The following is a 19,557-nucleotide window of genomic DNA, read 5'->3' on the forward strand; positions in this document are numbered from 1 at the left end:
ATGTGTCTACGTGACTGTGCCTGTGCGTGTGTGTGTATCAATGTTTGCCTCAGTGTGTGATCCTCTCTATGCGCCCCTGTGTGTTCCCTCCCCTCCCCAGACTGGTTGATCTGCTGGTGGGGGCTCCCATGTTCATGTTGCGGGCGTCCGGCGGGCGTCTGGAGGAGGTGGGCCGCACCTACGTCTACCTGCAGCGTGGAACCCTGGACCTGGAGCCCCGGCTCCCTCACCTGACAGGGACCCAGGTGTTCGGGAGGTTCGGCAGCTCCATCGCCCCTCTGGGAGATCTCAACCAGGACGGATACAATGGTGAGAGGCAGAGGAGGGGTACACATGGGGTACACCTGTGGGGTTTAACAGTGGGGGGACGCTATTTGTATTGACAAATGGAATCTGCCCGGTTTCATATTGAGCGATGCAGGTCTTTTGTCGTCTTAGTCGTGTTCTTTAGTCTGTGAAGTGTTCATGGAAAAAAAACTAAATGTGGGCCCTGATGACTCCCTCCTCCCTCCTCCCCCCTCCCTCCTCCCTCCTCCCCCCGTGTGCTAGACGTGGCCATCAGCTCCCCGTTCGGAGGCGAGGACCAGCAGGGGTTGGTCTTCATCTACAACGGACACACCGGCGGACTGAAGGAGACGCCTTCTCAGGTGATCGCCGGCCAATGGGCTTCGGGAACCATCCCCTCCGGCTTCGGGTTCGCTCTCCGAGGAGAGAAGGACCTGGACATGAACGGCTACCCTGGTGAGTGACCGCTGGCTGAGACTGGGGAGGGGGTAGAGTAAGGGAGCGGTGGGGGAAGTTGGGATTTGTGTGTACAAAAAGAAAAAAAACCTGACGATGCAATTGTTCCAGGTGTCGTTAATTCACTTAACAAAAACGTTGTCGCTCTTCCCCCCACCAACAGATCTTATTGTCGGTGCTTTTGGGGTCGACAAGGCCGTTCTCTACAGGTAATTTCACAGACATGCATACTTCTCCCCCTCAGGCGATTGAGCAACTATTCAGTCATTGTCTGATAAAGAGATCTTCCCGGAACAAACATCTCGAGCCTCAGCCTGTCGTTAACCATAGCCCCCGCCCCCTCCTCTACTGCCTACAGGTCGCGGCCCATCGTCAACACCAGGGCCTCTCTGACTGTGTCCCCGACCATGATCAACCCAGAGGAGAAGTCCTGTGTCGTCACCAGCGGCAACACCACCATACAGGTGTCCTGGTAAGTGCCTGTCTAGTAAACGTAAAATGCTCGGGATGACACGACTCTGACGTCACCCCGTTTGAAGTTCAGATTATTAAAAAATCGGTTAAGAGTTAGGAGTAGGGTTATGGTTAAGCTATGGGTTAGAGTCAGGCTTAGGGTTTTAGGGTAGGGCCGTCCCAAGGATCCCACTAAACGTCCACCAGTCAACGTTGGTATACACTGGGAGCCCACACACACAGTTCCATTCTTCAGTTCTCGACTTCTGTTCTGACAGGAACGTTCCAGCACACAATATCATCACTCCCAACAACAATCGGCGTTATTCATGTGGAAGACGGGCGGTCTTATCTGGTGGAGACGTATTTATCTTATCGAAACTTCGTCGACTGGCTGTTCTTCTCGAAATGCCACTGCTGAATAAGAGCATTGTTGTCAAGCTTTTTTTTCTTCTTTTTTTCTACTTCTTCTCCTCAGCATTTAGAATGCTGCACGGTACTAATTTCCAGCTGTAGAGGGAAACAGGACGGGGCTGCTGTCTCTGTAGCTCTGCCCGCTCAACGTGGTCCACACTGTGCTCTGTGTGTGTCTGCTTTCCTTGCTCTCTCTCTCTCCTTATCCAGAAAGGAAACTCTCTTGTATACACATGTCTTGATTACGCTGCGTTGCTTGGCGATGAGGGGGGATGTCGGTGGGCGTGGGGAGGGAGGGGAGGGAGGGCGGGGGGGAGGGAGCGGGTGAGAACGTAGGAGGGGTCAAGAGGTTTGGCAGTACTTTGAATGAGATATTGTTTGGTGGTGGAACACAGCTGGGAAACATCAAGACCATCGCGGTGCGCGTACACACGCTCCTACAGGCACACATGCGCGCAAACACACGCACGCACACACACACACACACGAGCACACTTAATAGTTATTACTCCTAGGTCAAAGACTGTGTGGCTGTTGGTGTCAAGATCATCCGTCTTTCTTTCTCTCATTGTTTGGATTTCTTCCTTCCTTTGTGCTGAGTGTTTTACTCCTTGTCTGTATCTCTTCCTCTCTCTATCTATCTATCTCTCTCTCTCTCTCCCTCTCTCTATCTCTCTCTCTCTCTCTCTCTCCCTCTCTCTCTCCCTCTCTCTATCTCTCTCTCTTTTACTTTCTCACAGTGTGTCTCCCTCTCCCCCCTACCCCTCTCTCTCTCCCTCTCTCTATCTCTCTCTCTTTTACTTTCTCACAGTGTGTCTCCCTCTCCCCCCTACCCCTCTCTCTCTCTGTCTCTTGCTGTGTGTTTCCAGTGTGGGTTTGGTTGTAAAGGCACTGGGGTTTGGGGTTGCTGCTGACTCTTGGACGCCTGCGTCTCTCTGCGTGTTGTGAGGCTGATGTCATGGGAGAGACAGAGAGAGAGAGAGAAAGAGAGAGAGAGGGGGGGTGGGGGGAGAAACGACACACCGGTTTATGAACTTGGCCGGTGGGAGCGGTCAGATGTCCATGCCTGTCCCAGTATTACTCCCCCCCCCCCCCCCCCTGTTACTCCACATTACACACGGCTGTTGTCCCCATGACGTCTCATGTCTTGTAATGTCAGAAATGTACCGTGGCCCAGCAAGGAGGAGGAGGAGGAGGAGGAAGTTAGGGTTAGGAAGGAAGGAGTATAGTGTCTGTGTGTGTACAGTTACGCGTGTGTGAAGGCATATGCTTCCCTCATCATCATGTCTGTCCCGTCTGTCTCGTCTCTGTTTCCAAACAGTGTCAACCTGAGCTTCTGTATCTATGCCGACGGGAAGCACCTACCCGAGAACCTAGGTGAGCCAACTGTCAACATCTGCTCCCTATTACATACACACACACACACACACACACACACACACACATACTCAGGCACACTCTCAACCGCTCCCAAAAATAACTATGTGTATTGAATTCACCACACGGATTGAATGAATGACTTGGGCATTGGATGTTGCTGTATTGTGTCTACAGAGATGAAGCTTTCATTTGGGCCCAGATAGTCTCTGAATGATTCCAAATCCACATCCAGGCGTATGAGGCCCCTCTTTGTTCATACACCACCCTAACAACCCCTAGCAATTATCCCTCTAATTACTCTCTACACACACACACACACACACACACACACACACACACACACACACACACACAGGCACACACACACACACACACACACACACAGAGACACACAGAGACACACACAGACACACACACACACACACACACACACACACACACACACACACACACACACAGGCACACACACACACATATGGTTATTGCTATTCATCCCATATGTTCAGCCTCTTGACCTGGATTGTCTATGTGCATGATGGTATTTGTGCATGCGTGTTTTTAAACGGAATATCATGGAACATTCCTTGTGTGTGTGTGTGTGTGATCCCAGACTTCCAGGTGGAGGTGCAGCTGGACCGTCTGAAGCACAAGCAGAAGGGCGCGGTGAAGAGGGCTCTGTTCGTGGACTCCCAGCAGGCCGTGCTCCACAAGACCGTGAGGGTGCAGAACGGTGGGCACGTGTGTGTGCAGGACACCAAGATCTACCTGCGGGTACGTCTGCCCTTTAAACAAACCCAACCCCCCCCCCCCAAAAAAAAAACAAACCTTCAGATAACACCTGATAACACACTCATCACTCACGTCACATCGCCACGGGAACCCTCGCTAACGAACCCCGTCTCTGTCTGTGTGACTGGCAGGATGAGAAGGAGTTCAGGGACAAGCTGTCGTCCATCTACATGGCTCTGAACTTCAGCCTGGACCCCAGCGCAGCCGCAGACGTCCACGGGCTGAGACCCATCCTCAACTACCAGACGGCAGAGCTCATCGAGCAGAAGGTACTTCACAGCTCTACTGTACTCCTCCTGACACCCCCACGACACACACACCCCTGACCCCCCCCCCAACACACACCCCTGACCCTCCTAGCACAGTCCCTCCTCCCACCCCCGACCCCAGAGGATACCACAGGGGTTAACAGCCTCTGTATATCTTCAGAGGTGGGACGGCAGGGCTCTCTTTAAATGAAAGAGAGAGAGAGAGAAAGAGAGAAAGAGAGACTGGAGCTGGAAATCCATTCACTCAGAACTAATGATTCCACCTTGACCAGCCACTCTCCGCTCCCCCATCCCCTGCATCCCCCAACCCCCCCAAACCCCAGCCACCTCTGAAACAGTCCAGGCTGCTCTCTCTCCTTTCGTATTTTTTTTTAAAAACCGCTCCGCTGGGACGGAGTCCAGAGAGTCTGGAAAGCCGTTTTTCAACAAAGAAAATGCGAGGCATGTGTACAGTGTGTGTGCGTGTGCGTGCGTGTGTGTGTGTGTGTGTGTGGAGAGAGAGAGAGAGCGTGCGTTTGACTGCCCCACCAGGAATAGTCTCTCTCAGCTCGGGCTGTGTAACGCTTCAGAGGAGGCTGGTTTTCCAGGGGGTGTACAGGCACACACACACACACGCACACACACACACACACGCACACACACACACACACGCACACAGGGGTTAATAGATATTCCTGGGGTGGGGCGGCTGCTCCACAGGGCCATGTTGTGCCCATCTGGTTGAGATTTGTCTGCATTTTGCCCCGTTTTCTCCCCCCCTGGCAGCGAGTGAGAGGCTGGCTCAACGTGTGGGCCTGCCTTCAGCTGTGGCTGTGGGCCGCCACCATATGTGAGCTCAGCAATAACCGCCAGATTCGGGGCATTTTGGGACTGAGGTTGCAGTTCGATCCCCCTCTCACTCTCTCTCCTCTCTCTCTCTCTCTCTCTCTCTCTCTCTCTCTCTCTCTCTCTCTCTCTCTCTCTTTTCCTGTATTTCTGTCTCCTTTCCTGGACCCTGTCATTGGTGTGTGTGTTCCCCCCCCCCACCCCTCTGTACCAAAGCTGCTGGGACTTCTATCAGATGTGGTGTGTTGTAGTTAGTTACTCCACGAGAACCGAGAACCTTTCGAGATGCTGAGCTCAAATCGGAAACCTAAAACTGTCTTTCGTACTGAACCTCAGAGAGGGGGAAAACCCCATCTGTGTGTGTGTGTGTGTGTGTGTGTGCGTGTGTGTGTACACGTGTGTGCGTTTGAACATGTGAGCGGCAAGCGTGCGTGTGTGCGTGTGTGTGTGAGTGACAAGGGGCACGGGTAGCGTACTGTAAAGACTGCCAACCTATTTCATTAATCATGCTTCGATGCCGTGTGAATGTAACGTAACCCCGTGTCAACAGAGCAAAGGGGTGACTCTCCTCCGCCGTCTGGGTGAAGCTATGATCAGTCACAGGACGCCTGTCTTGATGATGGTTCCTCTGTGTGGCGATGCGTGAGTGCCAGGCAGTGCAGCAGCACACGGTACATATATATGCGCTATATATACACGCTATGCATATATATACACGCTAGCTAACCCCCCCCCCCCCCCCCGCTTCTTCTCACACCCTCGGTGCTGAGTGAGCGATCGCTGACTCCTCCCGCCAGAGTCTCACATGGGCCGTAATCCTCCCCACATGTCGCTATACCGAGAGAGACTTCTGGGGGTTTGAAGGTGAACAGGTTTGGGCCAGTCTGGGTTCTGGTGTTAAGACTCCTGGGTCCTGAAAAGTCAGAATCACAATTAAGAATCAGAATTGCTTTTGTTACCTCCAATGTACAGGTACGCAGGAGTAAAATTCTTCGGCTTAGGTTCCTCAACATTGGCATTGCAACAAGATACAAAATCACAATAATAGAATGAAGTAAAATAAGTGAAGTAAGTCATATTTAAGGGATAAAGTGATGGTAGTCGTACTACAGCGGGACCAGTCGTACTCCGGTAGAATCAGTACAGGGTGAGGGTATACAATATGATGAAATGCAATATGATACAGATATGATAGATTCAGTACAGGGAGTCAAGTAGTGTTCAGGTAATCAGGTAGTGTGCAGGTAGTCATGCGATATATATCATTTTTGTAGTGAGAGTCGACGGACTCTACGGTCGAGGTTATTTTGGACCGAAAGTGACGGTGTTTACGGCACATGGCGCCCCGCAGCAGCGGTACACGACGCCACGCGGTGGAGTTCGGCTGTGCCTGTCACTTGTTGTTGTTGTTAAGTAGGAGAGTGGAACCCAGAAATAACCTTTTTTCCCATCTCTCTCTCTCTCTCTCTCTCTCTCTCTCTCTCTCTCTCTCTCTCTCTCTCTCTCTCTCTCTCTCTCTCTCTCTCTCTCTCCGAGAGTTGGAATCTCGGGCCAGGCAGAGCACGGGGGCAGAGAGAGAGCTGCCTAGTGGGTTTACCCTGGTGTCCCTAATTAGAACCCCTGGCTGTGTAATGACAGGGGAGGCGCTGGACTCTTTCTAATCTAATCTCTCTCCCTCTCTCTCTCTCGCCTTCTATTTATTATCCTCATCGTCATCTACGGACGACATCATCTTACTACAGGCTGTGTGTCAGAAACACGGGGAAGCAATTATTTCCCTGACAGGGCTTTCCCTGTTCCATACGGCCCAGCGGTCTGATCTGGTCTGGTCACCTCTCTCCTGCTCTCTCTCTCTCTCTCTCTTTCTCTTTCTGCCTTTCTTCTTGTCTTTCTCTCCGCCGTAATCTCTGGTGGAGAGAAAAGACCCCCCCCCCCCACACACACACCTCCTCCCACACCACCCTCTGGCCTTAGGGGGTATCCCATTTCTCTGTACCGGCCATAGCCCCCCACCCCCCCTCCCTCCCTCCCTCCCCCCCGCCCGCCCGCCCTGGTTCATGTACGTTCTGTGGTGCACTGGGTGGCGTCGCGTGTGGCTAGCATGCGGTCTGCGCCTGGGCGCTGTGATGTGGATGCCGGCGAGCTGTGCTGGTGGATTTTGCGGGCAGCACTGCTGGCCTCTCTCTCTCTCTCTCTCTCTCTCTCTCTCTCTCTCTCTCTCTCTCTCTCTCTCTCTCTCTCTCTCTCTCTCTCTCTCTCTCCCCTCTCTACCTCTCTCTCCCTCTCTCTGTTGAGCCTACTCCGCATCAACCTGTCTGCTCTCTGAAGTACCTAGTCAGAAAACAAACTGTTCTGTCTGTAATCAACACAATGACTCAGCCATTGGCCCCCCTGTAGTAGGATATGACAGGACGTATTATAGGTGTCTGGTCTGCAGTGATGACATCATAGTAGAACAAGTGTGTGTGTGTGTGTGTGTGTGTGTGTGTGTGGGGGGGGGGGGCGGTAGTGGAACACATTAGTCATTTGGCTGCATGTCACATCCCCCATCACTAGTTCTACTATCACTCAGGCAGTGACACGTTTTTTTTTTCTTCAAGTGTAGACCGTATTTCATTGGACACTAACTCATTTCCGAGCAACTTTTTTCTTTTTTTTATCCTTTAAGCCCTGTCGTTGTCATCCTCCAGAGGGTTCTCTCTCCAGACGTCTCTTCACATTCTCTTTCCTCTCGTCTCTCATCTTTTAGGCCCAGATTCTGCTGGACTGTGGCGAGGACAACATCTGTGTTCCTGACTTGAAGCTGGCGGTGCATGGGTGAGTGTGTCCCCCCCTCTCCCCCCACACACACACACACACACACGGGTGAGTCCCCCCCCTGTTCATTTCCTCACTCAGCCACGGACTCCTAAAGTATAGAGCTCAGGAAATACACCAGATCAGGACGACGTCGAGCCAGCCGCGAGTCGGGTTATCGAAAACAATGAACTCCTCAACCCCTTTCTATGCAAATGAGAACGGGAGTTTGTTGTTATGGTTCTGAAGGATACGCAAATACAGCTGTTATTTTTTTGTGTTGCGCCGCGCGGGTTTGTTTTGTTTTCAGCATACCAGAACAATTCTGTTAATAGCCACAATGCTCCACTAAAGGAGACACACACACACACACACACACACACACACACACACACACACACACTCTCCTTTGAAAACAGGAAGGAGCGTTGTTCCACAGGTGCTGTGATTGGCTGACAGAGAGCGCGAGGGGGAAAAAGTCAGGAGAGATGAAAGAGGTCTGTTTGGAAAGTATGGGGAGTGGCGTGTGTGTGCCAAGCAGTTCCAGGCCTCCTCCTCCTCCCAGCGCTCAGAGCATCGACACACTTTGATTTAAGACGTCTGTGGGCATTTTTCCTCCAAAATAACATGCCCCTCCCACCCCCCAGCTCAACTCTGCCCTTTGATTTTGATTTAAGATTTCTATATTCGTCTACCCCCAATGTATAGCTCTTTTAACATAAGCTATAAGCTATAAGCTTAACATTTCTTTCCACATATCCAGCCATGTTCTTTATCTATTCATACGCCCAGTAAACAAATTGGTTTTAGGAAGTTGAGGATAAGTTGTAGGAAGTTGAGGATAATCATAATAATGCCTTTATTAGCCTTTGGCTGTTTGATAATAATGTAGCATGTATTTGAATACTTTGTATAAATATTGCTTCACAGTAGACCCTGTGGACATGATGTAATGGAAAAAGAGCAGGGGCAATAGGGGCTACCACACCAATAGCAGGGGCTACCACAGATCATTTCAAAACAGAGTTTCAATAAGCGAGAGGAGGCCGTCAACTCCGGCACGTATACATATATATCTATATCTATAGATATATATATTGCCATGGTGCCGTAGGCCGACGAGCACCCACCGTTGTCCACATCTTTACTTTACTCCAAATATCTTTGGTAAAGGTTTAAAGAGTGTGATGGCTGCTGGATGTCTGACTAGGTTGTCTCCCTGACCGGCAGAGGATCAACGTTTGAAATATCGTCCGTGTTGCTTCCTCTGTCTTGGTTTATGAGGCCAAGGTGTAATTAGAAGCGTCTGTGTGGCCCTCGTATGGAATTTCTCATTGTGTTTTGGGGAAGAGGGAGGGAGATTGAGGGAAGGAGAGAGAGAGAGAGAGAAAAAGGGGAAGGGGGGAGGGCATTTTACACTCTTTGTCTGTGCTCTATTGCATGTTAGACTTTATTGCTACATTGGAAAAAGTTTTCACTTGGCGGGGGTGAGGGGTGGGGGTAGAAGTAGAAGAGTGGGTTTCCTGAGATGAATCTAACTGATGTGTTTTGGGTTCCGTCCCGGCTCTAAATCTAACAGATATGTAGAGCACAGAGAGCCTGAAGGAGGATAAAGGACGAGGCTTAGCAGTATTGGTATTAACTCAACAAAGACATGTCCGTTGAAAAGCTTTGCCTAGCCACCGTGTGCAGTTGTTGGGGCACAAAGTCTTTTTTAATAGTTTTTTTCCTAAATACGACGGCACAGTCTCCCACCTTTTTGTCCTAAAAGCGTGTGTTTACTCTAGGAGACCTGACACCTCTGGACCTGACCCCTGACCCTATTAGTAATCCATTTTTCTTTTTCTCGGGCCCTTAGGGACAGGAAGGAAGTCTACATAGGCGACGACAACTCCCTGACCTTGACGTTCAACGCCAGGAACGAGGGGGAGGGCGGGGCCTACGAGGCGGAGCTCTACGTGGTCCTGCCCCCCGAGGCGGCCTACAGCGGCATCGCCCGCAACAACGAGGTGAGTGCAGACGCCAGACCACTCAGCTCGACGGAGATAAATATACGGGATAGATAAACGGAATAAACAGCAAAGAAACCCCGTCTACGACGTCGGTTCGTAAAGCCCAGTTCACATCTAGTATTCGCAAACGCAACGCGACTCGAGTTGCAGCGGTGCAATTCACCCTGCGACGGCCCTGTGGCGGCAGTATGCGAGGCGTCGTCAGTGACGTCGTCAAGTCTCAGCAGAACGTCCAGATTCTTCCGAATGTCTGCCGAGTTTTTTCTCTCTGCGACGTTCTAAAACTGACCCGTCGCGTTGCGAATCCTAGATGTGAACTGGGCTTAAGAATACGTAGGACATGATGGATAGAAGCCGGATCGAGACTGTGTTTTTTTTTCTGGTTCCGAGATCTCTAACCCCCCCCGGGCCTCTGCTCCTCATGTCCCCCAGAGCCTGACCCAGCTGACCTGCAGCTACGAGACGGAGAACCAGACCCGCTACCTCATCTGTGACCTGGGCAACCCCATGAAGTCTGGCACCAGCGTAAGGACCGGTTCTGTTATGGTTATGAATGAGCCCAGGATTTTTTTCCCCCCCTGACCAAGCGACCTGGCCAGCAAACCCCTCTGGCCCCCCCTCCCCCACCCCACCCTCCCCTAGGACTTTGACAGGTCACATGGTGTCAGGAAACAGAAAAGAAAAAACCCTGGTTTCAGTGATGAGTGTGGATGGCCGGTAGTATAGCTGCAACCCTCCGGGACGTGTTTGGGTGGGAGAAAACGGTCATGGTAGCCGGCTACACAGCATCACTGTTTCCTCCTCTGTGGAGGGAAAGATTGTGTGTCATACAGGGGTGGGGCAAGGGGACAGGAAAGGAAAGGCTGCTTTTTTATCGTGTGTTAGACAGCATTCTGACAGGAAGTTCCCATCCGGGGGTAGCAGGATGCTTCTATCCGTCCCTGCTCTGCCTCCCTGCTGAGAGGAGTCCCCCCCCTCCCCCCTCTGACTAACGGTCGCCTGGTCACAGGGCTGTGGGTGTTTAACGCGTCTGCAGAGGAAGACTGTCCAGTAGACGATGGTGGGGAGGGTTGGGTAAACATCTCTGACAGAAAGGTTCTATTCGACTAAGAGAAGAACGTAGCTGAAATGAATGGTTCTAAAGAGCCGTTTAACAGCCTAGTCAGCGGATAAAAATCAGGTCATTGTATTCAATCCCATGTATCCCTGGAGAGGATCAACTGGAAGTCATAATGGCGGAGTTGGCGGGGAGAAACCAAAATGTTGAACTTTTTATTTTAATAGTTTTTCCTGCACACACACACACACACACACACACACACACACACACACACACACACAATTAAACAGTAAAACAAAAAAGGTAGTCACAAGCCTCCTGATTGCAATTACTGTGCTGTACAGTACGTGCGTGCGGTTAGAGTGGAAAATAAAAGGGCATTCAATTACGACTGAAAAAAAAAGAAAGAAAAAGGGGGCAGCAGAACAAGCAGGAACTCCCAAACAGTCTGGACCTGCCCAGGTGTAGGGCAGCTGTGTGCCAAGCACACAGGGAGAGCAGAGACTGGTTGACCCCAGAAACATACGGAGAGGGGAGAACACAGGAGGAGGAGAGAGGAGGAGGAGGAGGAGGAGAGGAGGGGAGAGGATGAATAGCAGTCTGGGAACTTAAGGCTCCCTGGCATTCAGTGGAGTTATTGTTATTACAGAAAAGAGCCTGTTCAACTTTCTCTCTCTCTCTCTCTCTCTCTCTCTCTCTCTCTCTCTGGCTGTATGCGGTGTTTATTCACTCTTTCTCTCACACACAAGGTTATCGGCAGAGTTGTCAGCGCCTCACTATTTGTTGCTCTCTGTCTCTCTTCACGAGGCTCACGAGACTCCTATAAAACATTCAGCTGCATTACAATAATTGCATGATGATGATGATGATGGTGGTGATGATGATGATGATGATGATGATTCTCTGCAGCTGTGGGCAGGCCTGAGGTTCACCGTGCCGCAGCTGAAGGACACGCGCAAGACGGTTCAGTTTGAGCTGCAGATCCGCAGGTAGGCCTCACCTCTCAGCACGTCCTCGAACTAGGAAACTAGAACCGGTTGTATTCTCCCGCCTTTTATCCACGTTTGACCAAGTGTTTTGGCACTGTATTACGGAATAACGTATCTCACCTACATTACGTAGTTATGTTACCGTAAATCAGGTTGATTGCGAATACCTTTGCAGATATACAGTGAGGCTTGATGTAATCCCCCTCTCCCTCTCTCTCTCTCTCTCTCTCTCTCTCTCTCTCTCTCTCTCTCTCTCTCTCTCTCTCTCTCTCTCTCTCTCTCTCTTTCCACAGTAAAAACGAGAACAACTCCCAGAGCGAGGTTGTGCCCTACAAGCTGGAGGTTGTTGTGCAGGCAGAAGTTATTTTACAGGGGTGAGTTCAGGGGGGGTGAGAGGGGGAAGCTATGTCAGTGTTTGGATTTCCCCTTCCAGAGCACAGACCTTTCCGGGAACTCCATAAACATGCTCCTCACACAGTCACTCACTCTCTCTCTCTCTCTGTCTCCCTCTCTCTCTCTCCAGCGTGTCTCGGCCAGACAAGGTCTTCTTCCCTCCTCCCAACTGGAAGGTGACCAAGAACCGGGCGGAGCAGGACATCGGGCCTTCTGTGCAGCATGTCTATGAGGTAACGGAGCCCAGAGAGGCCTAGCTGGACAGACTCATCGGGGCTAGGGGAGGAGAGCGTGGTAGAAAGCAGACACACCGGCCTGGCCGTGTTAGCAGACAGGGCTTCCTGAGGGCCGCGGAGAGAGCGAGAGAACGCACGTTTGTTCATTAGCGCTGGGGCTCGTCTGAGGCCTTACCTCATTGGCCCTCCGTTCGTAAGGACAACCTGTCACAGACCAGGGAGCGGCCAACGTTGGTCTGGTCGTTGGGTTTAGGTGACACATGACCTCTAAGTGGTGTTCAACCACAAGAGGGAGTCGTCCGAGAGGGGAGGATGAAGGATGAAGGATGAATTGTGGATGTTTACTAATCGATTTTTACCCCTCATTCTGTTTCTTCTCTTTTTTTTTTCTCTCTCTCTCTCTCTCTCTCTCTCTCTCTTCCCTGTCCCTCTCAGCTGGTGAACAAGGGGCCCAGTCACATCAGCCACACCCTCCTCCAGGTGCGCTGCCCCCTCCACGTGCAGGGCCAGGGGCTCTTCTACCCCCTGGAGTTCACCACCGAGGGACCCCTCAACTGCACCACCAACCACACCCTCAACTACCTACAGCTCAAGGTGAGCGAACACACACACACACACACACACACACACACACGACCATGCAGACTCAGACACAGACGCAAACAAAAACACACAAACAGACACATACACCGAGTACACGTGTGCACACACACACACACACACCCTCACAAACCTTTCTCAGGGTCCTATAAGGAGAAGTCAGTTGTGTGTGTGTGTGTGTGTGTGTGTGAGCAGCAGCACACTTCAGAGAGAGTCAGCGCAGTGAAGACGTCTCACAGGTTTTAATTCACTGTGTGATTAACAGACTCAAGCAAGGGCCCACACCCACCCTCCTCCTCCTCCTCCTCCCAGCCCCACCCAGGACACCAGCCCCACCAAACTCTTTGATCTCCTCAGATCTTCCCTCCCGCGCCGCACACAGCAGATGAACCACTTCTGTGCCAATACACTCCCTCATCTTCTAGATCTAACGGTCACGCCCCCCCCGTCAGACCCAGAGCCTTCAGACTCTGAGCTTCACATCCAGACGTTCAGAACTCCGCTCACTTGTGTGTCGTGTTGCTTGTTTGTGTTTTCCGACTTCAATAACTGGGGACAGATGCTGAGCCGGTCCTTGCGGTTGGCTGACTATTTAGCTGAGATGTGTGTCTCCCCCCTCCCCCTCCCCTCCTCACCTCCTCCCTGTGTCCCCGTGTCCCCTGTCCCCACCCCTGTGGAGTGCAGAGGGCAGTTGTGTTTCCATGGGAAGTCATGTGGCGCACAACTCACAGGGTGTGGAGATGGATGAGACGGATGACTGGGAGGGCCGCTGGGTCACCCTCCACATCGGTCCTCATTCTTGACAGAAAAGGGTGGTGTGTGGGTTTTTTTCTCACGGGTGAGCTCCGTGTTAACCTAATGTGTGTGTGTGTGTGTGTGTGTGTGTGTGTGTGTGTGTGTGTGTGTGTGTGTGTTCTCGGCCTCTCTCCGTCCAGCTCCAGCAGTCGTCCACAGAGCCGCCCCCCCAGCTGACGTCCGGCCACGAGCACCACATCGAGAGGAGGGACGTCCAACGAGATCAGCTGGCTGAGCTGACCAACCTGGTGAGACCCCCCTCTACACAGGGCCCTGAGGGAGGGAGGGAGGGAGGGAGGGGTGAGAGTGTTACTAGAGTTTCTGAGTGTCAAGTCATGTGGTCAGGAAAAAAAACCCTGGGCCCTAAATAGGCCATAATATAGGCTGACAACTCTTAACACAAGAGGCGGCTTTACGCTGGCTAGCTGGTGCTAAAGGGACATTTTCTCTGGGGAATAGGAATAGGACAACACACGGATGGGAGGGGATGGGAGTCCAGGGGACAAGGCCCTCCCTGGTGGAGAGCTGTGGGAGTGTGAGGGTTTAACCTCGGCTCAACTCTGAGAGGCCGTGTGTGTGTGTGTGGGGGGGCCTGGGATAAGTGTCGCTGGTCCCCTTGCTCCTACACAAACCTCCTGGGATTGGCTAATTAGGTTATGATGTAATTAAGGGGGAGGGGTCAGAGGGCCTAAGGGCGGGGGGGCGGGGGGTTGGTCCCGCTGTGGTCATTAACATTAAAGAGCCTTTAGTTTACGGGGGTGGAGAGAGCAGGGGAGGCCTGGGAGGGAGGGAGGGAGGGGGGCGGGGAGAGAGGAGGGGACTAGGGCCATGATGCGCTGGTTAGTTCACAGACTGCCCTCTAATTTTCCTCTCCTGGTGTTGTTAGCTGGGCCCCACCCCCTGGCCCACACTGGCCCTATTGAACCCTTGATTGATTCCCCCCCCCCTGCAGGTAGCTCTGCCCCCCTCCCTGTCAGTGACTACCTGTGCCCCCCAGTGAAAGGAGCCTTTGTCCGGCCGCCTGTCGCTCTTAACCTCCCGTCGTTTATCAAGGCCGCCCGCCCCGACGACACGTTTCTATAAAAGCCTCCATTCTTTGTCTCCCTCTCTTTTTTTTCTTTTTTTTTTACAGTGCTCTTTGTTTTTTCGGAAAGCTTGGAAGGGCAGAACACAAGTCTGTTGTTGAAAAGGTCTCTTGATGAAAGGGTGTGTGTGTGTGAGCGAGTGCGGTTAGCGGGGTTGGTGTAGATGAAGCAGGATAGCCTTCTGTGGCCGAGGTCTGCTGCTGAACGCCCCATAAACGAGAGACATAGAGACCCCTGTATGTTTGGCCTTGTTCCACCAGATCCATAAACGATGCCTGTTAGCTCTAAATGTCATCTGCACTAACCCCCCCCCCCCCCCTTGAACTGGCAACTGCTGTTCGAACACAGTGTCTCTTTGTGTTCAATGGATATTAGAACAATACTGCCAAGTGAGGTGTCGGGGCTTACCTTTTATAGTACACAGTGTCTGTCTTTGTACACCTCTACACAGACGCACACGCACACACACACACACACACACACACACGTACACATGTACACACACACACATGTACACACACACACATGTACACACACACACACACATGTACACACATGTACACACACACACGTACACACACACACACATGTACACACACACATGTACACACACACACACACACAGATGTACACATGTACACACACACACACACACACACACACACACTGTGGCTCTGTAGTCAGCCAGTGCTTTAATGCTCATTGTGGGAACACAGCCTCCCAGCCTCCCAGCGCTCGCCGGCCTGCCCGCCTCTGACCTTCACAACCCACCAGGGAGGATGTGGGGGAGCTCAGGGCTGAGGCGTCTCTGGCACCGGACCACATCCATACCGCTTCCCCAGGCCCCCAGCCTCCTCCTCCTCCACCAGCCTCCTCCTGCCACCCGCCTCCACCGGCCTCCAGGGCCCTGGGGCATCAGGGAGGGCCAGCAGGAGGAAGTGGCCTGTCTGTCTGTCTATGCCCTATTAAAGCCCGTCTAAGACTCCGGCCCTTAAGGGAGCTGGGTGGGTAGTGGTACACCCCTCGTAATAATAAGTAAACTCATCGACTCCTACAAGGAAACCCACCAAAACCTCTCTCTGTCCGGTGTGTGGTCTGCCCCAAAGTGCCAGCACTAAAACTCAGCTTGCAGATTATTTTTTTTAACATTTTTTTTTATTATAACGCAAAGCGCCTAGCCCCCATTATGAGGATCTAATTAAGATTGTGTACTCTAACAGGCTTGTGAAAAATGGGCTGGTTTCAGTGGTTGGGTAATAATGTGGATCGTGGTGACTGCATGCTGCATTTTTACAGTCTCATGACATTCCCTCAATCTCTCTCTCTAATTCGAAGCAGCCCTGGAGAAGGATCATAACATTGAGCTCTTTGTTATATTTATTTGGCCCTGCAACATTAACATGGCCAACAGTGCACGTCCCATCTCTCTCCTCCCAGTGCTATTGACCTCCTCCAAATCCCTTTTTTATAACTGGGAACGCTTAATTAAACTTAATTAAAGATCGCAAAAATGACAAACAAAGTTGCTCTTGGCGGTATTCTGTTTTCCATGTGGAGACAATCGTTATAATTGTGAAATCATTGTAATTTGATCATTTGTATCTTTCTTGTGTCACTTCAGTTGCGTGAAAACATCTGTCTAACTCTCTCTCTCTCTCTCTCTCTCTCTCTCTCTCTCTCTCTCTCTCTCTCTCTCTCTGTCTCCAGTCGTGTTCCAACGTGGAGTGCTGGACGCTCCAGTGTAATGTGGGCCTTCTGGAGAAGGGGATGAGTGCCATCCTCAAAGTGCGCTCCCGGATCTGGGCCGAAACCTTCGTAGAGGTATGCTATGGAGAGGAGCACCAGACATGACCTGCCAAACATCACATCACATTATGAGAGACACATTATGAGAGACACATGAGAGACACATGAGAGACACATGAGAGATACATGATAGATACATGATAGATACATGATAGATACATGATAGATACATGATGATAGACACATGATAGACACATGATAGATACATGATGATAGATACATGATAGACACATGATAGATACATGATGGATACATGATAGACACATGATAGACACATGATAGATACATGATAGATACATGATGATATATACATGATAGACACATGATAGACACATGATAGACACATGATAGATACATGATAGATACATGATGATAGATACATGATAGACACATGATAGATACATGATAGATACATGATAGATACATGATAGACACATGATAGACACATGATAGACACATGATAGACACATGATAGACACATGATAGACACATGATAGACACATGATAGACACATGATAGATACATGATAGAGGCTACAGGTTGTGAAGACACATTTCCACCAGATGACAGCGTCAGGGCATGGGAGAAGGGAAAAGGAGTGTGTGTGTGTGTGTGTGTGTGTGTGTGTGTGTGTGCTAGTCTGCATCCGTCCATTGACATGGCTGCCTGTGTATTTTCTCATGTCAGGGTTTGGCGGAGACTAAGCAGAACTAGTCTCGCTAAGCGGCTACAAAAGAAAACAGCAAGGCTTCAATCCTCAAATTAGAGACGAAAGATGAATGACCGCTCAGTCTCGCTCGCATGATTGTATTGACTGAACTTTTTTTCTTTTTTCTTAAATCTTTATTTTAACAGGGGTGTCCCACTGAGACCAAGGTCTCCTTTTCAGGGGAGCGCTGCTTACATTAATATACATTACATTAAAACCACATTCCATTACATGAGCCTACTACAAACAATACATACATTACAGGCGATGAACATTTGGCTCTATGAAAGTAAAAACAGTAGCCAACGAGGAGTACAATTTGAATAGCCCAGTGTAGGAGTAACTGTTTGTGTATGAATATATGATGTTTCTTTGTGTGTGTGTGCGTGTAGCGTGTGTCTACACTGCGTGAAATCTGAAGTAGTCTGAAGGTACTTGGTCTGTTTACAGGAGCCGTTCTGAGAAAGGCCTTACATGCTCTCATCTGCAGTAATACAAGGCTTATGTGTGAGTGCATTGAAAATTCATTAGCTGGCGGTCGCTGGTTCTCATAGGATTGGAATGTCAGAGGGATATTGTGAGAGAGCGGGCCAGCCAGTCTGATAGGGCTTCGCCAGTGTCTGCGGGACATTACTGCCATCTGCTGGAGATGAGCTGAATCGTGTTCATGACCAGCCACCACCCCTTCCCTACTCATCGTCCGTACGCATTTCGGATGGCTTCCACACTCTCACAAGTGTAAACAAGTATCCTATCTGACCCAGCGCTTTGGTTCCCTTCCCCAGAGAGCATACAAGAACTATGTGCTGGAGTGCCTGGCCGGGTTCAGTGTGGTGAAGATGCCCTATGTCATCCTACCCAAGCAAGTGCCAAGTGGCTTTAAAAAGGTATGTTTACACCTCGGTTGCAATTGGTAGTAGATTAGTAGTGGCGTTTTTAGCCCTGTAGTACACATTCCATCTAAATCAAAAGGTATGTTTACACCCCTGTTGCAATTGGTAGTGAATTACGGTAGTAGTGGGGTTTTTAGCCCTGTAGTACACATTCCATCTAAATCGAATTCATTATTCCTCAATCTCATCCACAAGATCTAATATCGTCAAGGGAAACCAAACTTGATCTAGAAGTGTACGTCACAGTGGAGTGGTATGCTGCCCTAAAAAAAGGAGAAGATTAAACTTGAGTATTGTTAAGTGCAGGTCATGACTGGTTGTGTGCCTCCCTCCTTGTCAGGTGGTGACCCCGGTGGTGTGGAACAAGCCAGAAGGTCAGTACTCCGTTCCCCTGTGGATCATCATCCTGGCCATCCTGGCTGGCCTGCTGCTGCTGGCTCTACTCATCTATGTCCTCTACAAGGTCAGTGGCTTGTCTGTGGCTGTCTGTGGCTGTCTGTGGCTGTATGTGGCTGTCTGTGGCTGTTTGTGGCTTTTTACGGCCTCAGAATGACAGCTGGCATGATAATGTTGATGATGTTATGATAATAAAGCCATAAAGATGTGATGCGAGTCTTGAGTTTTCAAACTCATAGCTGCAACACCTGCAGGTTAACAAGATAGCAACAGTAAAAACAGTCATGAGTAATTCACAGATGTGTTATGACAACGCCAGAAATAAACACTGCACAGCAAACACACAAGCACAGTTTCTAGGGATGTGCCGCCAAATGTTGAATATGTAGCTGTAACTTCTCCCTCGTCTTCTCTGGCCCTTCTAGCTCGGCTTCTTCAAGAGGTCCCAGTACGGCACTGCCATGGAGAAGGCCGAACTCAAGCCCCAGGCTGCGTCTGAGGCCTAAACGCCATAGAAGGAATCCGAACCACAGAACCTACCCACATGATTGCAACAGAGAGAAGTGATTTAAGGCGTCTATACAGAGAGGATCAGACTGCAGTTGAAGAGTTAGGAGGAGGAAAGACCACTGTGACTCCACTGTACTGCACTAGAGGAAGAGAAAAGAAAACCCTAAGTACTCCAAAAAGCCAAATGAATGTTTTTAATTTAATTATATGTCTTGTTTGTCGTTTGGGGTTGGGGGTCGATCATCACGCTGAACAGTGTCCAGGTCACACAGTCAGACTGCCTTTCAGGTGAAAACACACTGGTCTGGTCTGAACTGAAGCTAAGAGACGAGTGACCACAAAAGAAGAAGGGGAGCGACATGGAACCCTGTGGGATCTCCCTGGGTCAAGGAGATACTTTGTGACT

The 19,557-nt window shown here is 50.6% G+C and overlaps 1 protein-coding gene across 1 annotated transcript in view; it reads left to right on the forward strand.

The window, feature by feature from the left end:
* The window catches only part of itga5 (integrin, alpha 5 (fibronectin receptor, alpha polypeptide)), a gene marked incomplete at its 5' end in the record, with an annotated part of 39,568 nt that extends 20,384 nt beyond the window's left edge, over positions 1-19,184 (forward strand). The window contains 19 exons of the mRNA XM_080533240.1: positions 101-309; positions 550-741; positions 905-950; positions 1,100-1,213; positions 2,930-2,985; positions 3,599-3,759; positions 3,909-4,046; positions 7,621-7,688; positions 9,526-9,676; positions 10,112-10,204; positions 11,649-11,728; positions 12,022-12,102; positions 12,252-12,354; positions 12,793-12,951; positions 13,893-14,000; positions 16,545-16,658; positions 18,138-18,239; positions 18,586-18,708; positions 19,067-19,184. Of these exons, the coding sequence (XP_080389366.1) occupies positions 101-309; positions 550-741; positions 905-950; positions 1,100-1,213; positions 2,930-2,985; positions 3,599-3,759; positions 3,909-4,046; positions 7,621-7,688; positions 9,526-9,676; positions 10,112-10,204; positions 11,649-11,728; positions 12,022-12,102; positions 12,252-12,354; positions 12,793-12,951; positions 13,893-14,000; positions 16,545-16,658; positions 18,138-18,239; positions 18,586-18,708; positions 19,067-19,147 (2,179 nt within the window). The 3' untranslated portion in view covers positions 19,148-19,184. The remainder of the gene's footprint in view (positions 1-100; positions 310-549; positions 742-904; positions 951-1,099; positions 1,214-2,929; positions 2,986-3,598; positions 3,760-3,908; positions 4,047-7,620; positions 7,689-9,525; positions 9,677-10,111; positions 10,205-11,648; positions 11,729-12,021; positions 12,103-12,251; positions 12,355-12,792; positions 12,952-13,892; positions 14,001-16,544; positions 16,659-18,137; positions 18,240-18,585; positions 18,709-19,066) is intronic.
* Between the last annotated feature and the right edge of the window lie 373 nt (positions 19,185-19,557).

Source organism: Nansenia antarctica (genome assembly GCF_963989245.1).
Source record: "Nansenia antarctica genome assembly, chromosome: 6".
Classification (NCBI taxonomy): Eukaryota; Metazoa; Chordata; class Actinopteri; order Argentiniformes; family Microstomatidae; genus Nansenia; species Nansenia antarctica.